The following is a 27032-nucleotide window of genomic DNA, read 5'->3' as shown; positions in this document are numbered from 1 at the left end:
GACTTCAACAGAGCTCATTTATCCAACACTCAGGTTTCTCCCTAGGACCTCACATGCCCAGGGGACATACTATCTCAAACAGACTTTTCCAGCATTGTGAACTTAAGAACAATATGGATGGGCTTGCAAGAGACCAGAACTGCAGATCAACTCCTTCAAATTGATTACCAGATGCTATACAGCTCAAATACCTTGCTGGTTCCACTATATTTTCACTTCTTAGTGAAATGCCTTGTACATACATGTAGGAATGGCTATTGTGATACAAAAGGATTCATATAGCTAATTTATAAACAAGATTTAAAGCACTTGGACAAACCTGTCTACTTCTTTGGCGCATCAGAGGCATATATATATGTATACTGAACATCACACACTCCTAACACCTTGAAGATTGCGTGTTTTATTGGAAATCATACCCTGACTAGTGCCTTATAAAAATTCTGGAATGCATTATCCACATTTATCATTATCTTTTTTGTTTCTCATCTGTTTCTCTACCAACTCCAATCCTCATCTTATTGTCCCATTTATGATATGTTGAACATAATTAAGTTATCTTCTTCTTACCAATGAATATTTACATCATTTATCTAATTTTGTCTCTTTCTGAATTTGAGAATTCTCCTCACTGATTTCCATTGGATAGCCACTACTTTCTAGCTTCCCTCTTATCTCTCAAGCCATTCCTCAGTTTCTACTTTTAGGTCTTCCTCTGAGTAGTATTTAATGGTTAGCACTTTCTAGAATTTATGTGTCTACTTTTATTTCCCTCTCTGTACAATATCCCTGGATGATTATATTCAAAGCTACATATCAAAGATTCCTAAATCCATATTTTAATTTCATATATTTCTCCTGAATCTCAGTCATGTAGTTATAATTACCTAGGAGTCATGGGATATCCCACAAACACCTTATATTTATCTATTAGCACTCAGTGCTTCCCATCACAATTGCTCTTATTTCTGTATTTCCTATCATTGTGAATAACACCAAGATCCCCCACGATCACCCAAGCCGGAAATTAATAACTCATCCTGTGCCCTCCCTCCTTTACTGTGTTCATCTGAAAGGTCACCAAGTCTTCTCCACTCTCCATGTTCACATCACTGCCTTGGGGTAGGTCCTTATTTCTCATATAGTATCTTATAATACAATCCTCTTATCACATCCATCCCTCATAATAATGTCAGAGGTAAAACTTGAAAAAAAAGAATATCTGATCATGTTCTCCCCTTGTACAAGTCTGTAATACAGCTATTTTCTTTTCTCTTAAAATAAAACCCAAATTCATTAACAGGGCAAAGTCTTCCACCCTCAGGTCTTGGCTAATTCCATTCTTATTTCCTGTCATGGCAGCCATCTTTGCACACTATTATCACACTAAGACCAAATTTCTTTTGGTTTGCCATGCCTCTCATACTTTTCACATATTGGTCCATTTATCTTAACTACCCATCTCTGCTTCTTTTTCTAGACGACTCTTTCTCCCATTTCAAATCTTCATCAGGCATTGCCTACTTTGAGAATCCTTCCTTTGATATCCCACATCGTTCAAGTAACGTTCCTGGGTTTTCCTTTGGGGCCCTGTATATTCTTCTGTTATTGTACTTAGCCTGTATATTGAAGCTTTTTGAGGATAATAATGGAACTGTAGCTTCTATACCATTTCCTAGAACTTGTTGCCTAGTATGCCATCAATGAATGTCCAATGAATGAATAAACGCATTCAGGATGTATTAGGCAAAATATATTATAATAAATTAAATTAAAGAGATTACATCTTATCTTCATAACTGTGAAGAGTAGAATTGATTTTACTATTGTTCCCTCAATCCAATTTACATTGATTAGTTACAAAGAAATGAAATGGGACAGAAAAGCTTTCATTTAAACATAGTTTGTAGGATAAGTTTGTGCACCCTGGGCATGATGATAGTTGTAGTGGAGTTGTGTGTTGAACTCCTCTTAGTTAGACATTCCTAAATGAGTTTCTTATACTACTTCAGGATGGGAATGAGATGAATGTCTTTATTTTAAATAGATCAAGGAATTAGATAAGACACATAGCGTGAGAGTTATGAACTAAGGAATAGATCCAGAACTCCTAATTTTGATTACTGATTGGTTATCATCTATCTTGCAATAACAAATATGAGTCACTTAACACATTCAAAATCAAGCGGAAGTGTGAGTTAGTGGGTTCAATATATCAAGACACCAAATAATCCAATCTTCCGCTGCTCTCTCAAACAAAAAACAAACCATCACAGAAAATTTAGGAGTATTTGAATGGCTGTGTACATTTTGTTTCTCTCTTTTAATGTGTAGCTAAAGTGTTTATGGAACCATAAAATTTTTGGGTACCATACATTTTTTTCATATGGAAAAATGCTACACCTAAAGGGAGACATGCTTATATCTGAAGAATGGAGACTAATTTATGAATTGTAAAAAGTCACTTTTTATAAAATGATGGCTCACACATCAAAACCCATATATTTCCATTAGTACTAATGATAATATGGCTGTCATATTTTATGGTAAGTTTATTGCTGAATCTTTTAAAAACTGTTTACAAAGTCAAATTTAAAAGGTAGAGAAAGCCATTTTTTCCCTTTAAAAGGGGATTTTGAAAGATCCTACTTGGCCCATGAATGCATTCTTCATTTTCAAAGCACTTACAAATGCTGACACATTTAGAGTAACATTGATATTTCCCAGCATAAAGGATTTTAATAGCTTTGAAAAAAATATTTAATGGTAAATTATTATTTTAAGATCAAATTTCCTAATGCTTTTTCCCCAGATAACATCTCTGTAAAGTGTCTGCTATTGCAATGATATTTGCCACAGAGTGACAATTAGCAAATTTATATTGTGAACGTTATTAGTGCTTTCCATTTAAATAATTTTTTACTTGTAATGGCTATCAAGACTGTCCTCATAATCAAATCTCATTTGATTTCAATTTATTAAGATGTTCGTGTCCATTAAAACTGCAGCCGCATGGACCAAAAACAAAGCAAAACTAATTGTTTACATGATGCAGCAATGTATCTGTATCTGTATTAAACGTAGATCAGTATGTTTAATTATACCGAAGCAAATGCCAAGTTCAGTGAGGACATGAATCATTTTATTCCTAGTTCAGACCTGAAGCAATGTCCACGTCCTCATTTAAATGTGCACAATGGATTAAGGCAGCCCTTAACTACTGATCCTTGGAAAAGAGCACAAAATGAACACAGAATAAGAGTGTCTCACCAGCCTATACAGAAACATGTACAGAGCAAGACTCTACTGCTCTTCTTTCACTATAGTAACGCCCCAACTCCTGATGGACCCTGGAGGGGAAATCAAGCACTATGCATAACTGTACAGAGCCAACTCCAATCACTGGGTTACTGGGAAAGATGCTCCATACAAAGAATGCTGTACATAATATGGTGAGTTAGCTTGAAAGCCCATCAATCCACTAACATGTGGTGTGGTTTTAAATTATATGCAACTTACTTGCTTTGCATTGTTGATTCAAGACAGTATTTTTATTCTCCCTGGAAGAAAATAAAATAGCTTAAAGAGAGAAGTAAAGAGAAAATTAAAATAAAGGGGAAAATGCCATATTTTTAGATAACCTTTAACAGAATACCATAGTAGTTAAGAGCATGATATTGTGATCGGGTTCAAATCCACACACGATCACTTTCTAGCTCTGTAACTTAGGGCAAGTTACTTAATCTTTCTAAGTCTCAATTTCCTCTTTTTAAAATGGAGGTTATATATTATACAACTGTACAGTTGTGTATTAAATAGGATATTGTATGCTAACTACACTTAGTAAGTGCCATTTAAGTGCCAAGTATTATTTGATTAGGGGTAGGAGAGGTCGGGTGACAAATGATTAACTGGTATCTTGGAGCACTTTCTACTCCAGGTAAGAATAGTTGTTAATTGCATGGTCCTCCCCTAGTAGAGGTTTATTTTTCAAAGAATTACGACAGAACAGTGCCTTAGACCAGTGATATTAATTTCAAATGATGGAGGAAGGGACTAAGACAGAATGGAATGGAAGTGTTGACCTAAGGGCCTACCAAGTGTCTCCAAATCTATCTAACTGTAGGCAGGGGGGACCAGGCAGGGGTCTCTTCAAGTGGCCACTGGACCTTGTTCTTCACCCTTCTCCTGCCCCAATATCCAGACATTTACATCTCTGTAATATCATTACTATGGCAATATTTTAATTTTCTAATGTTCATTTTGTTTGTTCTAATGTTCATTTTGCTATGTTTTAATATAATTCTTAATCTACTGCGAGAATTATTCTTAAAACAGACACGTATTTTCTTGTCTTGCTGTTGGATCCCACCTTTCAAATCATCTGGAGGACTCTACTATAAAAATGATGGAAATAATTTATAATCTCTGTAACTATTTGTAAATAATATTTTAGCTGTTTGCATAACAATAACTGAAGTATAAAAGTTAGATTTTACAAATGCACTGCTTCATTACTCAGTAAGTACATGTGGAACTCAATTCTTATGATTTCTTCAGAGAGTAGTATTTCTCAGCTTTCCAGCCACATGATCATTTCTCTGTACTTCTGAATTTCCCCAGAAGGCATATCTTGATGAAGTTCTCTTAATGGCTGTGTAGGATTTAAGAGATAGTAGCATTCACTCTTGTCGACCTCTCCTGCAAATATCCTTCAGCTCAGTTCTTCAGGAATGGGGGCTGGGGCGGTGGGGGCTTCTGACTGCATTTGTCTGAACTGACATAAATCTCACTTTCTCCAGCAGAGTCTGAGGCCAGTGGTCTTAACCCCATTCCTTCCTTGTGACTTATGTCTAGTCACATTGTCCCAAAGGGCACTGTCCTAACTGTATTATGCTGTACTCTAACATGCATTTATCAGATGAAAAATAACTCTATTAAAGCTGGGCAGAAATCAAGAAACATGAAACTCGTTCATTGTAATTTTGCCACCGGCACAGAGCACACAGTGGATTTTTCCTGAAATGACAGTCAGTCCTGCGACTCCCAAATAGAGTTGGTTATTGTGCAGCTCAACTTTGGGTGGATAAGATAAAGAGGAAGAAGTAAGTAGTTACAGCGGGTTGGAAGTAGGAGCAGGAACTACATCTTCTAATGGAATATTTCAAGAAATATGAAGGAGTGTTTATATCAAAGAACATACAGAAAAAGTTTACAAGATGCCTTAATTAAAATCATTAGGATTCAGGTTCTCTCCTACACAGAGAAGAATAGAGCCAGCTCTATGAAATAGACTAATTACTTTAGTATTTAAAAATATATATAGATATACTAGACACATCGCTGGTCAAACATGTGAAACATTTAAATAGTCTTTTAGAGAATGACATAGCACCTCCTCATGGGATTATGTTTTCACATCGTAGAAACCCGTGCTTAGACCAGATTTTAGGAAAACCATTCCTGGAAAGAAGTGTTCCTTCAGTGACAAGCTCATCCAAGCCTTTTGTTTAACAGGGGCCATAATGGTTTATAATTTTTATAAATTCCATAGTTATCTTGTAGACACTCTCATTTTGTTATTTTTATTTTTTTACTTTTTATCACATAATTGCTCATTTGAAGATGAACCTTTTTTTTTTTTTTGGTCAAATGTTGTCTGCTGTCAGGCTACAGACCAAATAAATGTGGTACATATAAATACATACATACATGTATGTTGTTAGAATGTAACTAAGACATGCAAACTGAATTTTATAAAACTGACTTTATAGATAGACAGAGCCATATGTACTCTTTCAAAACACTGTGTAACTTTCCATGAAAACACTGGTAGGAGTGATCATATGTTAGAGCTGGCAGGTTATCCTAAAAGTCATCAGCTGTCACATCTGGGGGGCACTGCAGTGTTCATTAGGAAGAGTCAGGGTTATTATGGTGGGTCTTTGTAACTGGAGATTAGTACTGTAGTGACATCTTGGGTTAACCATTACCAATAGAATTGCAGAACAGCTGAGAGAATAGTTTAAATGTTAGCCTCCTTACATCCGAGGATATCGTTTCTGGAAATCACTGCTCCTATAAGTTCCCAGAGGCTCTTTTATTGTACTTGGTCTATTGATCTAATTGATTAGACCCAGAGAGAAGTAGTTGTCAGTCATAGTACACATCAGACATTTGGAAAAGAGCAGTGGCAACGGTGTATGACACACTGAATGGTGGGAAAAAAACTTGAACTAAGTGAAAAACAGCCTTTTGAGTCTGATACATGAATGTTGGTGATATGCATATAATTTTGTTCTTTCTGGAAAAAATAAAAATCATGGGAAAACATAAACTGAAACTTGACTACAGTCTGGACATTTATTGTCTTAAATTTAAAATAAATGTAAAAAAATCACAAATTTCAGAGGATACAAAGTAATACATTATAAAGGATCACTATCCGTACCTTGTATATACATAAGTTGCATTCTTTAAGGGAGGGTTTTGAAGATGTCCCAAGAGGATATATGGAGGAAAGCAAATTTCATTAAGGGGAACTGGAGGCTAACAGCAATCTTAGCTATCTTAGATGAAGCAAAAACATAACAGTCATATAATTCATTACATCAGAAAAAATTAGAAAAGTGAGTATAACTGTAAAGCTTTAGGTGTAACCTTTTTTATTTTCCTTATGGAAAGTAAGTGTGCTTCTTTATTGTACATATGGAAAAACTTATCTCTTGAGAAAAAAGTCAGAATCATGCAAGATCCATTTGAGTTGGGGCTTCTCTTTTACTGAAGTACAGTGCATTCTAATCTAGTCATAGATATACCAGAAGCATTTTCATTCTCTGAGGAGAAAACTGAGGCTCAGCTGTGAGGAGACTTGTTCAGGCTTACATAGATGGGGGTAGGGGTGTTGCAACTAGAATCTAGGTCCCTTACCTCCTGGTCCATTGCTTTTTTAAGAAGTATGTTTCTTTCCTTTCTGGCTATCATTAATAGGCATCTTCTATATAGACTTTCATTGGTACTCCTGTGTATTTTTAACATTTTCCTGAGAGGCGTTTACAAATCAGATGAGAGCCTCATCTTTTCTCGTGTAGAAATTCCCAAGGGACTTCCCTGATGCTATCCATTTATATCTACTTTCTAGAAAGGAAAGTGCTGGCAGTGCTTTAAAAACAATGGTTATCCTTTCACAAAATAATCAGAGAACCAAGTTTCCCTTTTTTGATTGTCCACTTTTTTGGGTCTCTGAGAGAATGCTGCTTCATCCTTTTGTTCCTTTCACAGGTTACTGATTGACCCTTGCTGCTTGAGGATTTATTCTGAGATGGTGCATGCAAGGCTATTCTACCCGGTGCATCTAAGAGTTACCAACCCTGAATCTGAAATAATGGATCATAACATACTCTAACTTAACATTGTCATTTTATCTATTGTTCTTTTTAAAAAAATTTTTTTAATGTTTATTTTTGAGAGGGATAGAGCACAAGTGGGGGGAGGAGCAGAGACAGAGGGAGACACAGAATCCGAAGCAGGGTCCAGGCCCTGAGCTGTCAGTACAGAGCCCAACGCGGGGCTTGAACTCACAAGCCGTGAGATCATGACCTGAGCCGAAGCCGGACACTCAACCAACTGAGCCACCCAGGCGCCCCTATCCATTGCTCTTTGTTAAAGATCTCTTCAGAGATTACCAAGGTCATATCCAAAGTGAAATTTAAATCATGGAATTTTATGACCATCAAAACTGGCTATTTGCACATAAATGCTGTTTCAGTGATCAAACTACTTATATTTTAAATGCAGATGAGTATCTTTGAAAAGCTGTTTGCTAAACATTCTGTGAGACACTCTATCCCTTAGGGGCCTGAGACAGTTACCACTGAATTCTCAGTGAAGATGAGGAATCCTACTACACATCTCAGATCTCAGATCAACTTTATCTCAAGAACTGTTTCAATCTTTCTCCGTTTTTCTGAAACGTAACTATCTTTCCTCCTTTGTCCTCTCGCTTATGAGATGGCCTCACTTCTACACAGAGAAAATAGATATCATCAGAAGATAACTTGCTCATTTTCTGCCACCAGATCCCTTAACATCCCAGCATGGCAACTTGCTTCATCAAAGTCAGCAGGAGAGAGTCTCCTAGCAACACAGAAGTGACATCTTTTTTTACCTAATCAAGAAAGTAATATCCCATCACCTTTGCCATTATCTGTTGGTTAAGAGTAAGTCTAAAGTGAGATCCAGTATTAGAGTCGTAAAAGGAAACAGAAAAGTATGGAACAGGGGTGCCTGGGTGGCTCCGTTGGTTTAATGTCCGAATTCATCTCAGGTCATGATCTCACGGTTTGTGGGTCTAAGCTTCGCATCGGTGTCTGTGCTGACAGCTGGTAGACTGAAAGTCCCATGTGAGAAACAAGAGGATGAATCCAGTATACAGGAGATGGACTGACCAGGAGAAAGCACAAGGCACCTCATTCTCTGACATGATAGTATGGTTACTCCCCATAACAGGTGCAATTAAAGGCAGAGGAGAGAGCAGTTACAAAACTTATCTATCGTTTTCTCTTACGTTTGAAACAAATGGCAAAGAGCTCTATCTCATGGTGAAGAAGCAGGGCCAGGATGAAAGGGATGAAAGTTAAAGAGTGAAGAAGTTGAAGAATCAAATGTGTGCAACTTTGAGGTGTCAAAACTCTAATTGTTAATAGATGAAAAAGAACCAAATAGTTAGCACCTGTATTTTCTCATCATATATTCCCATTTCAAATTCTTAATCTTCAAACTTGTTTATAATCCACATTTCAGAAGTCAACTGTACTGAAAGTATAATGAAAACGAAGACAGTGTATCCTTTTAAAGTAGACTATGAAGTACAAACTCCATCTCCTTCAAAATTTCCGTTTTTCCTCTTTTGTAAAGGGTGGTGTACTGGAATCAACTGGGTCACTGTAATCCTGCATGTCAAAAAAGTATTATCTTAGTAAAATAAAATAGGTGTTCTCAATAAAGTTGGCATCAATTACTCCCTAAATAACATGTCCTTATAAAGCTTCAGAATCCAAAATGCCTTGGTGCTCCAAAAACAAAAGAATATTTGATGAGACAAAATTACCATTTATAAATATCTCAATAATCAGGAAAAGAGCTGCCATTATTTACAGGTTATAGTGAATTATTTTGTTGCTGCCTTTTTTAAAATTTAAAGTTTTATTTAAAGTAATATTTAAAGCTGTTATTATAGAAAAGCTAAAATGGACAGACTTTATTTCCATCATAAATGGGAAGGAGGAATACAAAGTGATAATTTCTAATATGCTGCCTATAAACCTAATCCTATATTGAACAACCCAATATGGAATATCGCATTTTTCAATATGTACTGTTTTCCTGATAACACTGTGAATTTTAAAAGCATACCAAGAGACCACATATGAATTATTTAAATTGAACAGTGCTATATAACAAACTTAAATAAGGAACAACATGCAAATGCTCAATATTTCAAGTGATTAAATAAATGAATGGAGTAAAATTTTGCTGTACAAATACCTTTTAATCATATAATAATTTTGAGGGTGTAAACCAAAAACAGTGTAATAAAAAAAATTTAGGATTTTTCTTCCTGTGTTATTTTGAGAAAAAAAACTAGCCAAGAAAATGATATATACTAAAAATGTATTTACACGTATGAATCGAAGTTAAGGTGGCTGACACCTTAACTCTGTGGAAGGGACACCACTCTGATATGAGCACCCTAATGACGTAGAGGGAGTGGGGGAGAGAAGAGAGGATGGTGTAGGCACTGAAGGCAGTGGGAAGGTGGGCTGGAGAACCCCACAGAAGTGAAAAAAAAAGGGGGGGATTAAGCAGGTGATACAAACTGCTATTAGGAGCTGGAATTCTAATCCAGGAACAAATTTAGAAAGATATGTGAATCCAGAGATGGTCAAGATTTCAGTCAACAAAAACTAACCTTTTTAAATACCATAAAGATGCCATAAAAATTTGTAAATGCCATCTTATTCACTCATTTATCAAAAGCTATAAAATCACATATAATCTGAAATTGTTTCTATTTATAAAATTTAAATGCCACTTATAGTTCCTAAATCAGTTTACGTAATATTTGAATATAAACATTGTATTACATATGATTTTAAGTGATATTCCCAAACTCACATTTAATGTTTAGTATGTATAATACTCCCAAGACTCTCCAGCCTCCCTACATTCAGATATTATATTTAATGACAAGAATATATGACACAGACCAGCAACAGCAAGCAACATCAAATAAAAATAAGCTTCGCAAATGTTGCTAGATTAATGCTCCAATCTCTAAAAATTAGTATTTAATATCACCATCATCCATCTCCCTCACTTCATCTACAACACATCTTTCTATTCCAGGACACCATTTTATTTTTTCCCCTTAAAATTGTTTTTTACATTTTTTTACTTAGAGCACATGCGTGTCCACACACACACACACACACACACACACACACACACACAGACACACACACACACACACACACACACGAGTGGGGGAGGTGCAGAGGGAGAGGGGCTGAGAAAGAGAATCTTAAGCAGGCTCCACACACAGCATGGAGCCCGATGCAGGGCTCGATCCCACAGCCCTGGGATCATGACCTGAGCTGAAATCAAGAGTCAGATGCTCAACCAACTGAGCCACTCAGGTGCCCCTAAAACATTTTTTTATATGAGTATAATAGACACACGATGTTACATTAGTTTTATATGTACAATGTTCACCACAAGTGAAGCTACACTTACCACACATTATTACGTTATTAAAACATTGTTGACTGTATTCTCTATGCTGTGCTTTTTATTCCCATGCCTTTCTGACTTATTTCACTGAATATAATACCCTCTGGGTCTCAGCCATGTTGTCTCAAATGGCAAGACCACATCCTTTTTTATGTGTAATATTCCATTTATGTATATTTGTGTATATTAAAAATATATATGTATATGTATATAAAAAATATCTTCTTTATCCATTTGTCTATTGATGGACACTAGGTTGTTCCCATATCTTGACTATTGTAAATGATGCTGCAATAAACAAAGAGGGGCATATAAAAATAAATAAATAAATAAAGTGAGATCCAGCTCACTGTCAATGGGAGGGGATCCTTATTTTAAGGATGTGAATACCAAGTGTGGATCACAGAGTGCCATCTGAAAAGTCAGTCTACCACAATCTCTTACCTTCTTTTTCACATCTCTTCTCTTAATTTCTCTGTGCTGATTTCTGAATTGTCACCTAAATTTTTCCAATTTACTAAATCTCTGTTCAGTGGTGTCTAGTCTACTGTATAACGCATACATTGCGTTTCATCAATTACCTTATTTTTTTGTTTCTATGATTTCCACTTGGAATGAAACATGCTTATTCTCTTTTACTTAAATCCCTTATTCTTATTTTCTTCTTTTATCTCTGGGTGTTTTAAATCAACCTATTTTAAAGCCTCATTTATTTTTCTCTTTTATTTATTCTTTCTTAGATGAGAATCTTCCCACTTACTCCATCTTCTGACTGTCTCTCATGCAAGTAGTCTCAGTGTGCTTTGTAATTTTTAAAATCTATGAATGTTCTTCAGTGGGATTTATCTTCCATGGTAACACGTGGAAGTCGCATTTATATACTTATTTCTAGAGACATCACTATGAGAGTGATTTTTCAGTGCCTATAATACGTACAAGTTCAGAAACATTTCCTTAAGTTTTTCTCTCTTCCTTGGTTTTTCTCTTCTTCTATTACCATTCCTTCTCACTTGTCTTTGCTGCCTCCTTCAGTCAGTTCCCTGACTCAAAATATTAGAATTCTAGAGTGCTCTGTCCATAGTCTTTTCTTCATCATCAATATCTGGTCACTTGGGTTTAAATTTTATGTGTATTGGATGAGTCACAAATCCATCTTTCTCTCTCCAACTATGAACTACACACTTAGTTATTAAATTTCTAATTCAGCAGTTTGATATTTAATAGTCATCTCAATCTTAACATTACTGAAATATTTACTTGAGTGTATTCATAATGCTGAACTGAAGGGGGTAATAGAGAGGTGGCATTTGAAGATAGAGAAGACAGAGCTAGTTCCAGAGACTAGGTCAGTGGGCCTCAGCTTCAGAGTTTGAATGTGAGAAGAATTTAGTTATAAATCCAGATTCCTAGGCTACATCACCAGAGATTCTGCCATGGCCGTTCTAGGCTGGGATCTAGGACTCTGCATCTGAATATCCCAGGTGATTCTGTTGTGGGAAGCTAAGCACAACACTTTGAAAAACTTTTTCCTACCTGATGGTTATAGTGGGGCTCCTAATATTATGCTGCCTACTTTGTTCTTGTTACTTAAGGACAGGGCAGGAGTAAGTCTTTTCACATACACAGCTGGATAAGGCTGGGAAATTTTAATTGTGTTACAATTACTCACAAAATTAGATTTTTTCACCTTTCCTTGTAGGCCAGTTTTAGCACAAGAGAGATTTGTTAGACTCACCTATCTTATTTAAGTAAAGTGGCTCTGACAAGGTTTGCTAAGATTGATAGCGTATAAAAAGAAAGATTGAAGATAATTGTGTAACTTTCTCAGTTCTATATTCATCTCTCCTCATAAATCTGCATTCTCTGATCTTTTAAGCTGCTTCTTTCTTTCTTATTGAAATTCTCCATTCCCCACTATTTTATCTTTTACTTTCTGAGTCTTCCTAAACCTGTCTTTTTTGCATGTTAATCTTTATTAACATGCCTATTTCAATGGCGCTATCGTGGCAGGTATAGTTTTCGTGCTACTAAACATTATAGAAACCTCTTTTTTGGTAGGAGGGCCAGTCTGTCACGTGAGAAACCCAAATTCATTCAAGCATACAGTATGCCTTTCCCAAAACAAGAGACCGTATTTAAAAGAGGAGTATTAAAAAAGCCAACTAAGATAAAAATAGTATGCCCATTTTATTTCTTAACTCCAAGTTGAACACTCCTTTGTTGCATTTCACAATATTAGATTCAGTTCTCATAGAGGGGAGGGAGAAAAGTGTTCACTTTTCAGAAGTATAGAAACTTCCAGGACACTATAATATTATTGAGTAAATTACTTTCAATAAAATTCTAAATGGACGTCGTGTGGTCAGAAAGTCAATATACATCTAAAACATTTTAGCACCAATCTCCATTAATAAAACACTGCTAGAATAATAACATTGAAGTACCCTGTTCTGAATTTCATAATATTATATATGTTCCTAAAGACATTTTCATTTCCAAATCTGAGGATCTCCTATCAGAGAAACAATTATTTCAAGGTCATCACTGCCCAATCATCATCTTTGGAAAATTATGGTAGCTTGATTGCTTTTTAAAAGCTTTTAGTATATTTAGCAAACTCAAGATTGAAGATACAATTGGTATATATTACTATTTCAGAATTCACATGAAATATAATTGTGATTTGAATAATCTGAAAGGCTGAAGTCACTGGTACCCAAAGATGATTCCCAAAGTGTTATGTCATGGAAGAAAGCACTTAAGCCAACTAAAAATAACCTGTCTTTATATCCCTAAGTGAAAGTTGAAAGCATGTTGGTAAGACAGAATTGCTGAAGATGATAGAAATATATGCTGGTCACAAAAAGCTTGATGGAGGGCAAAAACTGTAAAAACTAGCAATTCCTCTACTATAAATATTCAATAAGAATTCTAGGCACCCCAGAACTTTTATAAAAAGAGGTAGGTAATTTTCTAAAGACAGTATTTGTACCACTTGTTGTTGCCATGACCTACCAAAGGAAAATCTGGGTGGCATTACTTGTGATACGTTTACTCTGTTTATCATCTTATATAGAAGATCTTTGCTTTTCTAACTGATGTTTGACCTAGTGATATTCTTTTGGGTCACGTGTACATGTTATCTATTTCTTCCTGTGGCCAATGACAAATAGGAAAAGGAGTTAGACAAGTCAATGGATATTTGCCTAACAGCGAAATAAAGGTGAATGGATCATGGTATCTGGACAGCCATATTACTAAGGAGAGAATGGTTATTGTTACAGAACGAGAAGTTGCTGAGTATATTCAGATTTCTGCCTTCAGCTTAAAATATTCTGCAAGCATTTTTAAAAAATCATACATTGCTAACTATAATACAAACAAGATAAGTATAAAAAAGAGTTGTATTAAAGTCTATTGATTAAAGGGAGGAAGGCTTGGATATGACATTAACGGTTATGCAAATCATAACAGGGCATCCAGGAATAGAAACTCAAATGGATGTTAGAACTGGGAGTATAGATAAAGGAGGAAGTTCTGGACTGAAAGATGTGTAAGAATATCTAATAAATAGGACTTTTTTCACACTACACCCACTTCTGTCCACCCTAAGTCTCTGAGATGCCTCCAGACCAGCCAAGTGTGTCCTATTTGTGGGATAATGAAGCAGGGAAAAAGGTGGAAACCAACTGATCTAAATTCTTCACAAGTCTTAAAGCTGCCTGAGGACAGGTAATTCTCTTTATCAGGTATTTCTACTCATCTCACTGAATAAGGTCTTTGATTTTTGTTTTTTGCTTTCTCACCATTTCAGGGTGCTTTTCCAGAAATAATGATCAAGTGTTGGCAATTCAGCAGAAGAGTGGAAAGCCAGTATTCACTTATCACCATTCACAAGACATTGAGAAGAGCCTGGATATAACTCCACAAAAGATATATAAGCATACCTATCATTCCTCTTCTAAAGCTCAAATAAACAAACGCCATCAAATTGTTAATTCAGCATTTCCGAGACCTGCGTATGACCCATCTCTCAATCTGCTGGCTATGGCTGGTCAAGATCTTGAAGTGGAAAACCTTCCTATCCCTGCAGCAAATGTAATTGTGGTGGTAAGTGTTTTGTTTAACTGATGCTGATGCTGATGCCAATACTTTCCTCCGTGGTTGATGCTTGGAAAAAAAAATCAATGGTGAATAGTTATCACTGGATCTCAAGGATTATTTACCACTGCGCTTCTCATTCTTCGATATTTCTTTTCTTTTTTGGTACTTGATTATTGTCTCTTGGATGCCTCTTGAATGTAAGCCCATGAAATAAGAAACCTTGTCTGTATCCTCTGTGCACAGCAAGGTCCGTGGTACATAGTACGTGGTCAATAAATATTTGAGAAAAAAATTGCTTTAGGAAAGCCTTGCAGTTATAGTAGGTAATACTCTGCACTGAGCCTCTGTCTTCTGTGACAATCTGTTCAGCAGACAGGGCTTAGTCTCAGTTTACATAACTAATTAGTACCTACTGAAGATCTTCTAGCCACTTGTCTTAAAATTGTAATGAATGAAGAGACTACTGAAAGGTGGAAGTGTAGTAGAGGGGGAAGGTAGTTTTCTGTCACTGGAATAAATAAGATGGTTTGGGAGTAATTGATGGATAATATTCTTAATATCACTGAAGAGGCATCACCCTTTATTAATCAAGATAATGCAGTGGTTCCATTGCTCATATTTTCAGGGTATGTAACTCAGGCCAGAGTTCTCCAATTTATGGAAGTATCATAGCTTAAATACATACTTTGAATACAAGTTTGACACCCTGTTTAGACTACAGTCCCTCTTAAGTTTAAAATCACACAGGAGAGGGGCGCCTGGGTGGCGCAGTCGGTTAAGCGTCCGACTTCAGCCAGGTCACGATCTCGCGGTCCGTGAGTTCGAGCCCCACGTCAGGCTCTGGGCTGATGGCTCAGAGCCTGGAGCCTGTTTCCGATTCTGTGTCTCCCTCTCTCTCTGCCCCTCACCCGTTCATGCTCTGTCTCTCTCTGTCCCAAAAATAAATAAATGTTGAAAAAAAAATTAAAATAAAATAAAATAAAATCACACAGGAGGATTCACATTAAAACTGCAAGTCAGTAGCTAAATGACTGCTATTGCCTTTTTGCCCCAAATGTAATCAAATATGTTGACTTTTGAGGCCAAGATCATTGAATGAAGCCATGTTTACATTTTGACAACCTCTCTATGAACCAAATGTAGTTGAATTTAATAAACTTTTTTCTTTTTCTTTATTTTTTATCTTCTACACATAGGATGCTTTACTTGATCTTGAGAATCAAAGATCCATTCATTGATGTTTTCAACTAGAATACACTGAGTATTTATTATGATCCAGTTGTCATTTGGGGGATCCAGAAAGAGACAGATGAAATGGAATCTCTGGTTTTGCTTGGCAAATGTTTGAGGGGAAATGTCGGTAATTCAGTAAAAAATCATCAATTGAGAACACAAGATGAGCTCTTGTTACAAAATATGTGGGTCACTTGGCCTCCTGAGGTACTCGAACAAATTTTGTACATTTACATGAGTAACAGATGTTCTGAAAGTGAAAGCCATGTACTCTGTCTATTCGGTGAAGACAAATGATGTTAACGATGTGGCTGTATCTGGATATGCCTGTGTTAATACTAGGAGCTCATGGGAGATATTTCCTCTGGTGACCATCATATTCCCATAGTCATCAACTCTTGAAGTCACTGAATTGCCATTCAAGAGGTTTGTTCTATCTTGTAATGTCATGCACTCTCTAGTTAATTTAATATTATGGAGGATAAAAGGCATCAATGAGGAATTCTGGCAGGTCATTTCACTTTTAGCTTATTCGTGGTTTGAAGACTCATGAAGAAGCTGTGCTTTTTCTTCTGAGTGATGATTACATGGAGGCAATAGGCGAATTTGCTGTATTAGCCTCCCCTAACCTCTCGTGATCTAGTCTCTAATCATGCTGTGGCTTTGGTAGCTTGCAACAATTGCTAGTGTCAGTGTTTCATATAATCTATGGACATTACTTATGCACGTGTGATTTAGTAGGAAAACCAGAGAGTAGGGTTATTTTTAAATAAATCAGTAATGTTCGGCTTACTCAAAAAATAGATGGTCAACACTCCGTCAAGTGTTAGCTGGTATGTGTATATGTATATATATATATTTGTGTTTTATATATATATATATACACATATTATTTATGAGTTTACATATATAAAACAATATATATAAACAATATATATTGAGGAATATTGCAGTGCTAGCAAAGAATTATTTTATGGCTTAATTTATACCAAAATGAGCAGCGTTCATGAGTATGTTTCCTGAATTAGAGAAATTATTGGGTTTTTTTTCAGCCAGAATAAAAACACCAGTGCCAATTTCCAAAAAGTGTATGTAACTTTCAAGACTTCCATTGAGAGGAAGAGATGACTTTTTCTCTTCCTAAATGAGAAATTTAAAAGGGACATGGAAGATGTATGTGTCACTCCTCCTTCTCAGATTGTCAGTTGTCTCCACAAAGAATTTCATTAGAGCATTTGTCCACAAATGATTTTTTCCCTTTTTTTCTTTCTTTTATGATCAGGAAAATCTGTAGTTTATTTATTCCAAGGAAAGAACAACACAATTAGAATGTTTATCCCAAAGAATGCTAATTACATCCCACAAGCTCAACTAAGATGTGGTTATTAGGATTTCTGTACAAATGGAATACAGAGGCAATATGAATGTCCTCAAGGTCAGGGCTGTAGTAGGAGTAAAAAAAATTGGCTTTAAACAAATATGTGCTGGAAATTCCATAGTCCTACATCAGGCAGCAAGCCCCCAACATCAGGAAGGAGAGAACTTAGGGGTATGGATGAAAACGGTAGAGTGGAACCAACTAAAGGCTTTTCCGGTTCAGCAAGGTCTGTATAGGTTGCTGAGTGAAGAATGTTCTAGCCTGGGGAAAATCTGAGAAAACTGGTACTAGAAAGGCTTTGGAATGAATATAGAAGTTGGGACATTATGACTCACTTCATGGAATGGTCTTCACAGGAAGGAAAAGAAAAGGAAGAAAAGGGAGGAGAAGGGCTAAGAAGAGGAGGAAGCAGAGGAGGATGAGAAAGGAAAGTGGAGGGAAGAAGATGGGAAGGGATAAAGGAAAGGAGAAAAGAAGGAGAGGGGCACCTGGGTGGCTCAGTCGATTGACTGTTGGACTCTTGGTTTCAGCCCATGTCATGACCTCATGGTTTGTGGGATCGAGCTCCACATAGTTCCACATCAGGCTCTGTACTGACAGCATGGAGCCTGTTTGGGATTCTCTCTCTCCCTTTCTCTCTGCCCCTCCCCTGCTCGTGTGCACACACATTCTCTGTCTCTCAAAATAAGTAAACATTAAAAAAGAAAGGAAAGAGGAGAAAAGAGAGGATATAGGGACAGTTCTTGGGGCAGAGAGAAGACTTCTGTGAGCACATAAGAAGATGATGGGGGAGTTTCCAGTAGCCTTAGATGGCCTCTGTGAGTTTCCCAGACTCCTAAAACTTTTTATCTTGCTCACCACTCACCCAGACCAGCACATAGACATTCTCTTGTTTTATGACACAAACTCTCTTTGAAAACATTTTCATCAGGCAATTGATTTAAAAGACCCTTAAAACCAAATGCTTTGAATAATTCTGGCTTTCAGTTACATCCTGAGTCTGTGTTATGCTTCACTTCATCTTGGTTCTGCTGTGGACCAGTTTTTGAGTTTCATCTTACAAGGGAAGAGGTAATTTTTAGATGTGATTTGAACAGCTCAGAAGGTCCAGCCTTGACACAGTGAATAAAGTCCAGCCTTGACACAGTGAGTAAATTTTGTAATGTTTAGTGTATTTTATGTTTTGTGGACAGGTAATTGTTGAACACTTTTTTAAAAGACATTGTTTTAATCATAATTTTGTACTTGTGTAGGGAATATCCTAAAAGGTGGACTTAACCTTTGTACCTACTGTTGAAATTCTGCCATGTCAGGGAAGGTTCATTAGTTAGAAATATTTTGTGGCAAGTGACAAGAATCCAGTCCAAACTAGAGAAAATTTTGTGGTTCAGGTAACAACATTTCTGTAGTATATATAGCTTTAGGTGTGGTTTGATCAAAGACAAATAATTGACCAGGTTCAGTCTCCAGCTCTGCTTCCTCTGGGGTAACTTCATTCTCAGATGGTTCTCTCTTGTTCATCTCCACATGGTTTCCTGAACCTCCTGGAGTTTTGTCCTTGCAGGTTCATTTTTAGTGGAAAAGAATGACTCTTTCACAACCATCAATAATATCCTGGGTATCTCTATGACTAGTGCAATTTAAGTTAATTACTCACTTCATCCCTGAACAACTTGCAGCCAGGTGATAAAATTAAGCTAATTATCTCAAACCTAAACTATATGCTCCACCCCCTAGAGCATCCCTAAAAACTCACAAGCTTTTATGGGAAGGGAGGTTACTTGAATAAAAATTGGGACACTGTTAACAAGCAAAGATAGACTAGATGTCAGATGGCAGTTAAATGTATGCTAGAGCAGAGTGTCTGGACTTCAATTTCTATTAAGACACAATAGCCTCTTCAAGAAGTAATGAGGATAGGAGGACTTACAACGTGACCTCAGGAATGTGATTCTTGTACAAAATGGGTAACTACGGTTATACTCTCTGACAGTGGCCCAAGTAGGCAGCAAATTTACTCTGACAGAATAGAAAATTCAGGTTCCTGGGCTATGTCCAAACACCCAGACTATTTGCCAGTTAGGACTGTGATTTAGTGCAATCTGCTAGACACATGATATTATGTCTCAAGAATGTCTCAGATTTGTGAAAACCACTGTAGCCTGTGTACTTTTTGATGCTGACTGCTTATATGGCGGGGAACAAGAAGGCTGTATTGAGTGTAGGGGAAGCAGGTGCATGGGCTCTGCTCATGCTGGGCAATCCACAGAAAGTGTGATTCAGATATAGGCTTTGGGAAAATTATGAAATATTTTGTGTGAAGGGTATTGGGATCAAATACTAAATACCAAGTCCAAAATGCTAAATGGATGTAAGACGCAAGCCTACTGTAATATGGAATGTGACTCAGATGTCTTCCAATATAGTCCTTGGGACACTTATCCCAAGTTCCTAGAGGGAATAAATATAAGAGCCTGAGAGAACATGTACCATGGTAATAATACATTTGTTAAATAATAAAATGTGTAACTCTTCTTCTGGATTTTCAGATAAATGTAGTTATATCTTAGAAACTTCTTTTCTGTCTTCCTTGAAAGCGGTATTTTGTCTGTAGACCTTACCAACTTTGTCATTTTGGATTTGATCCGTGTAGCAGTTATTTATTGTTGCACAACGTATTACCTCAACATTTAGCAGCTTAAAACACAAAATGTTTATTATTTCACACAGTTTCTGAAGGTCAGGAATCTGGGAGCAGAAGCTGTGTAGTTCTCTGCCTCAGGGGTTACTGAAGTCAAGCTGCCAGCTGGGGCTTTGTTTCTGCATACTTGACTGAGCCGAAGGCTTCACTTGCAAGCTCACTCACGAGGCGTTGGCAGGAGACTTCCGTTCCTCAACACGTGGACATCTCCACAGGGCTGTGCACGACATGGCTTCCCCCAGCACATGTGAAGAGAGAGAGATTGACACCACACTGCCACAATGACCTCGTCTCCAAGTCACACACCATTGTTTCCAATTTACTGTGTTCCTTAGAAATGAGTCACTAGGTGTAGCCGATTCTCATGGGGAAGGGACTCCAGAGGGCATGATTACCAGGAGGCTGGGATCGTTGAGCACTATCTTGGGGTTTGGCTACCACAGTCTTCAAAATTGGGGCATCTCTGCATTATGCCATTGCTTATTATATTCTTCTAACTATGAACTTCAGGAAAGATAAGGGTGTGCTGAAACCATATCACAGAAATTTCATCATATATGGTAATAATGGAAGAAACTACCTCAATAATGAACCTTCAAGCATCAGAAAACCCTCATGATTACTTTCCAATTTACACATGAGGAAATTAAGGCCCCAAATCAGGAACTTTCTCCAGGTTGTACAGTTAATAATAAGTACTACAGGCAGAATACAAGTCCAAATTTGACTTCAAAACTCAGAACATTTTAAATTTTACCATACGTCATTTGGTTTGCTTCAGGAAAATGTTGTACATTTCCTCAATAGAAAATTTATAACTTGATAGATTACCTTTTATTTAAGCTAATGATAATGTTAATTTTCATGCTTTGAAAATATACTCCTTGATAGCTATATGTTCATGTTGGAGCCAGAGAGAAAAAGGTAAAGATCCATGATGGCCGGTCTAGAGATTATAATAAAAAAGGAATTGTAGTGTCAAATTAGATTTTATTTTTAAGAAAGTCTGAAAAAAGAAATTCTGTAATCTGCTTCAGAAATTTGGTTAAATTTTTGCTCTTAACCTAAGTGCTTCATGTTAAACTATCAGATCTTCTTATATAACCAACTTTCTTTTTATCCCAAACATTTGCATTTCGGAAAGCTTGTGCCTAGATTCTCCAGATATTATTGTACCCCTGCAAATTGTCTTGAAGTAAAAATTTCGTTCTTGAGGTTGGCATCCTGACAGTCATAATTGTCGCCATCTGTTGCTTTTCTCCTTTTCTCACTACTAAAGCAGCAAGGAGGATTCTGGAACACATTCTGGAAATGCTAGAGGTCAAGCTTAGGCAGTGTCTGTGTGAAGTTCTGATACTGGACCACTCAGTGCATCTGCTTGTTTGGATCATTTAGACTCAACATTGGGATGACTGGAGTCTTGAGAGCTGCTTTAATTGATTATCATACTACTTGGACATTGGGTATTGACTAATATTTTTGTCTCAACTCAAAAAGTAATGTACTTTCTTAGAGTTTCAGAATATTTAGAAATATACAGAAGGAAAAATAGGAATAAAAATAATCATTAACTGTTATATAACAATGTCATTTTGCTATATGTATCTGTATAGTCTTTTATATATACAGGTGTAGACTTTCTTTTTTACAGATATATGGAATGTGCACACATAAGGCTTGCAGGTGTTCTTTTTTTTTACTTAGTTTATATTTTGGACATCTTCTTATACCATTAACTGCCTTTAAAAAGCATCATTTTTAACAGCTGCTAAAAATTCCATTATATGATAGATTTTACTGTTATATATATTGACTTGTATTCCCCACACATCCAGTGGCTTAAGGCAGCTAATTTTGAGGAGAACTAAATGTTGACTGTGTCAAACAGTATTCTTTTCATTTCAACTGCCTGATTACTATTATTAAGAGAATTTAAGAGCTTGTTTTAAGGGAAACTTCTTTCTTTATGAACTCTATATACAATTGCAATATGGGGTCTGTTTTTTCTTTCCCTTGGCCAGATTATTTATAAACCTTCTATAAACCTTAAGTGTAAAGCAAGGGAAATATTTAAAGCAGTCAAGGAAGTTAGCAGGACAAAAAAGAGGGTGTTCCGTTGAAAACAAATAAAATGTTGTATTTCAGTGTTTTTCATTGAGGAAGGTGGAAGGTGCTGTGTGTCTTTATGTTGGAACCTAAAAACTCTTTTTTAATCTAAAATTTCCACAACAGTATAAGAACAAATGGGGTCTTCAGGTGAACAAAGAGGGTATCTTTGCTTTGGAGCAAATATATACTTGTCAGATCTCTGTAAAAATTGTGCTTTGGTTTTATGATTGTTGAGAACCGTTCTCTTATACCTTCTGTGAGTGACTTTTGTCCCCTTTTCTTTCTTTTCTTCCTTCTTTCTCTGTTTCCCTCTAATCATAAATACTATGAATCATGCTTAGTTTTTTGCTTGTTTTGTTGTTGTTACTATAAAATGCTTCACTTTAATATCTAACTGCTAATGGATAATTATATTATGCTTTCTGGGCATCTGACCCTCCCTGCCTGTGCATGATGGGTTTGATACTATTTAGCAAATGCCTCCGTTCCCTCCACTTGATCTCTATAGTTCAGACGGTAGAAACAATTTGTTCATTTCTCTTGTTTGAGGTAAACACAGGAGCTAAAAGTCTTTGGAAGGTTCTCTCCCTGAGCAAAGTTACAAAGCTTACTCCTCAAGAACTTTTACCTTTAGTAACTGAGTGTAACACAGCTGTTGCTTCATAGTAGGAGTGACCACCTGACCCCCCCAGGAACCAAATGTCCTTCATCCCCCACCCTGTCATCCTTTCTCTTGTAAACCCCGTGTTTCCATGGACCAAGACTGTTCTAGCAAAGCCCACTTCTCATACCAAAATGTAAAGGGAAAATTGCTCCTGTGTTTCTCCTCTACTCAGTTCTGACACTATCTATTTGGAAACAGAATCAGATCCTTTCACTTACTAGAGTGGCAGTTTATTAGAAAGGCTATCATGACTCAGGACCAGGCGTATGGAAGGGATGCATAGGGCAGGTTATGCGGGAAGGTGTGCAGAGCCCCCATGTCCTCTCTGGATGTGCCATTCTGCCAGCACCACCACGTGTTCACCAACCTGGAAACTCTCCGAACGCTGCTCTTTTGTGTTTTTACAGAGCAAACAATTATGTAGCCATGATTCAGTGAATCATGGTCATTGGTGATTATTCAGCCTCCAGCTCACCTCCCCTTCCCAGAGGTTGAGGGGTGGGACTCAAAGCTCTGTGCCTTTAATCACTTGGCTGGTTCCGTTGGCCACCCGACCACCCCCCCCATCTTTAGGGGGGTTCCAAAAGTCACCCCATTAATATCAACTCAAGTGTGGTTGAAAGGGCTTATTGTGAATAAGGAAAAACACCCATTTCACCTTTATGGTTTTGGAGTTATTTTAGGAACTGGGAACAAAACTAAATAGTATGACAAAACATGCCCCTATTGCTGTCAGATAGGAAACTGCCATGGTTTTAGGAGCTTTGTGCTGGGAACTGTGGAGGAAGACCAAAATGATTTTTTGTTGTTGTTATTATAAATCACAATATCACATCACCATAGCCATTTATCATTGTCTTTTTATAAGGAGATTGGTCATAATCTTGTACTTTAAATATTTGCCAGATTTTTTTTTAAAGTATGAAATTATGGGGCTCCTGGGTGACTCAGTAGGTTAAGCATCCAACTCTTGATTTCAGCTCAGGTCATGATCTTATAGTTCATGGGATCAAGCCCCGCATTAGGCTCTGTGCTGACAATGCAGAGCCTGCTTGGGATTTTCTCTCTTTTTCTCTCTCTGCCCCTCCCCTGCTCTCTCTCTCTCTCTCTCTCTCTCTCTCTCTCTCTCAAAAGAAGTAAATAAACTTAAAAAATAGAATAAAGTATGAAATTATAATCCAGCCATTATTCTTATCCCAAATTGTTTCTTTGATTACCTGTGTGCCACATTTCGACTATTCGAGTTCAGAAAAATAAGTCAAGAGCACATCATCAACTTCACATGTCTGTCAATTCAGCCTACACTTTCATATGATTTAGTCTTTTTACTAAAACAATAAGTTAGCAACAGGTAACTTCAAAGAAAAAGAAAGAAAAAGACCCACTTTGAGGAATAGGCCATATGTTCACAGTCAATTTCCAAGATTGCAGGAAGAGATGTGTTTGTGAGATATGTTTGTCCTCCTCTCTGGAAATGACAGCCATGTGATACAAATTCCAAGAAATCCTGAAAGATTTAGAGAAGGCTGAGAATATGCATCAAGACAATTAGGGCTAAGAATCTGTCTTATTCCGGGATTTCCTGAATTGTATTTATTAATGTCATCCAATCAATTATTCTGAATATTTTGGGTGTTTGTGTGTCTGTAGTTAAAACAAACAAAGAAACAAACAAAAAAACCTTAATCATCTCATGCTCCCATTACAAACCTAGTGAAGCTGCATTGTTTAACAATTTGATTATTTTTCCTGCTGAAAACATGCTAACTGGAATTAGGTATTTCACCAGAACAAGTTCATGTTGGTTTTTTGTCCCTTAAGCACAGGTTGCTTTCTCTCTGTTTTAGAAGTGGTCTGTTTTTTAAATAGGAAACATTGGGCAACAATGCCAAAATCTATGTTGAACAGGTCACAAGGCCTTACATTCTTTGAATGTATACTTTTAAAAATCAGCAGTCATTGCTTATGGACAAATAAATAAAAATTTAAAAATTTCCTCATGTGTGACAGGTGATGGTGACATCTATATTCTTAGGAATAATTTTCTAAATTGTAAGGTCAAGTGAATAAAATTAACTCCATGCCAAGGTAGATTACGGAATATAGCCAAATTATAGGGTCCAGCGAATTTTTGGTAACTAGTATAAGTCATGGAGACTAGGGAAGAATATGTGAGTAATATGTGTAAGGGGCTAAGCATAAGCAGGGGCAAGTGGATTTTCAGACATGGAAGCATGTTAAATGGACACCTACTCCTTGTTCCTTGAGACATTCATTTACTCAAAAATATTATTGCATGCCTCCTATGTTTTGGCAGAAAAGCAGACTAGGGATAGAAGATTAAAAAGATAAGATCATTGCAGCTACACAGTTCACATTCTGTTAGGAGAAAGATAATAAAATAAGAAAGCAGATGGTAGTAAGTGCAGTGAAAAAAACAAAGTTCTGTAATAGAGAGAACATGGTTGAAACTCCAGAATGTCGGGTCTTGAGGGAGTCTCTTAGATCTTCAGGGATACTTAGGGACTGAATCAAGGTATAGTTCCTAAATGGAAGTCACATGGTAAAAGAATAACTTTGGAGTCGGCAGAACTGTGTTGGAATCCCAAATCAGGCACTTACTAATTGTGTGTGTGTGTGTGTGTGTGTGTGTGTGTGTGTGTGTGTGTTCAGAGACTTACTTATCATCTTTGTAGTTTAGTTTCCTCAATTGTAAAAAAGTAATTACTAATAAAATCCATCCTGTGGAATTTTCATGGCAATTGAATGATACAAAGCATTCAAAGCACTTAGAAGCATGCCCAACACATGGTAAGATCCTTATAAAAATTGGCTGCTATTATTAGCATTATATGGAACAATGGAAAATATAACTTTTCAGTCTTAGTACCAAGAATAATTGTATTTCTCCTGAGCCACTGGTTGACTTATAATTATATCTTTCAAGTGCTGTGAATCATGTTTCCTTCTTTCTCTTCCTGCTGAAAAGCTGAGAGCCAAATTTGCAGTCCACCTTTAGCAAACATAGGGAACTTTATTGAGTGCCTTATTTATTTTGTGAACTAACTTCATTTGTGTCTGGATGTTTGCTTTTCTTCACTCATTTTCCTTCTAATTCAATGTCCTCATTTCCTTAGTTTTTATTAAATTTTATTTTGTATTGTATGTGTTTTTGTAAGCTGCTATAAATCTTTCTGTAACACGTTCTGTCTAAACAAATAGTCACTACAATAAAACAGCCATCAGTATGGACAGGTTGAGTCTGAATGTTGCACAACAGGAAATCTCCTTAAGGAAGAATTTGTTTACCTATTAGGTTTGAAAAAATAAGAAAATAAAGTTCGCGTGAAAGAAATACAAGGTGTAAAATGATCTGTTGGCTCTTTGCTCAGCAGGCCAATCCCCAATGTCACAGAGCAAGCTTCATTCCTCTTATGAGTAATTTGAGACAGTGGGAACGGATGGTTTTAGAAGGAGACATCTCGGGTTCACAAGCCTGTTAGGCCATTGACTACCTTCGAGATCCTGGGCAGGTCAACGAACATTTCTGAGTCTTTGTTTCCTCATTTTAATGGTGATTGTAGTACCTGACCTGGGTACCTCCTTTGATTCTTCCCAGGACAGTGAATTTGTTCTGTAAAGTATAATACCTTGTCGTAATGTCAGCTGTCACAGTCGTGGTGCTAGTGATGATAATCAGCAGAATTGTCAATTTTCATCTCCTCTGATCTTGGGGTAAAATCTCTGCATTGCAACAGCTTCCTGCCTCGTTGTATAAATTCAGGAGGCACCCTTCGCATGGTAGTTTAAGCCAACAGCATCCCCTGTGCGTCACACAGCTCACAACCACACGTGGTGGCCCTGACTAAAACCCTGCTTATACTCCATTGCTAATTACCTGGGTTCTTGACATCTTCCTTTCCTGAGTGTTTGCTACCACTGACCCACACTTCAGTTCTTCTGAGCCTGGAGACCTGCCTTATTACTTGTTTTGTCTTTGAACTCTGTTCTCACAGCCAGCCCTCACCTCTACCTGCTGGTAGTTTTTCATG

The 27032-nt window shown here is 36.8% G+C and overlaps 1 protein-coding gene across 1 annotated transcript in view; it reads left to right on the top strand.

Moving 5' to 3' along the window:
- Positions 1–27032, top strand: part of PTPRR (protein tyrosine phosphatase receptor type R) — a 245859-nt gene that overhangs the window by 4832 nt on the left and 213995 nt on the right. The window contains exon 2 of the mRNA XM_047868277.1: positions 14606–14901. Coding sequence (XP_047724233.1) covers positions 14606–14901 — 296 coding nt within the window. The remainder of the gene's footprint in view (positions 1–14605; positions 14902–27032) is intronic.

Source organism: Prionailurus viverrinus, chromosome B4 (genome assembly GCF_022837055.1).
Source record: "Prionailurus viverrinus isolate Anna chromosome B4, UM_Priviv_1.0, whole genome shotgun sequence".
Lineage (NCBI taxonomy): Eukaryota > Metazoa > Chordata > Mammalia > Carnivora > Felidae > Prionailurus > Prionailurus viverrinus.
Note: the sequence above shows the minus strand (reverse complement) of the source record. Positions and strands in the feature narration are given on the sequence as shown.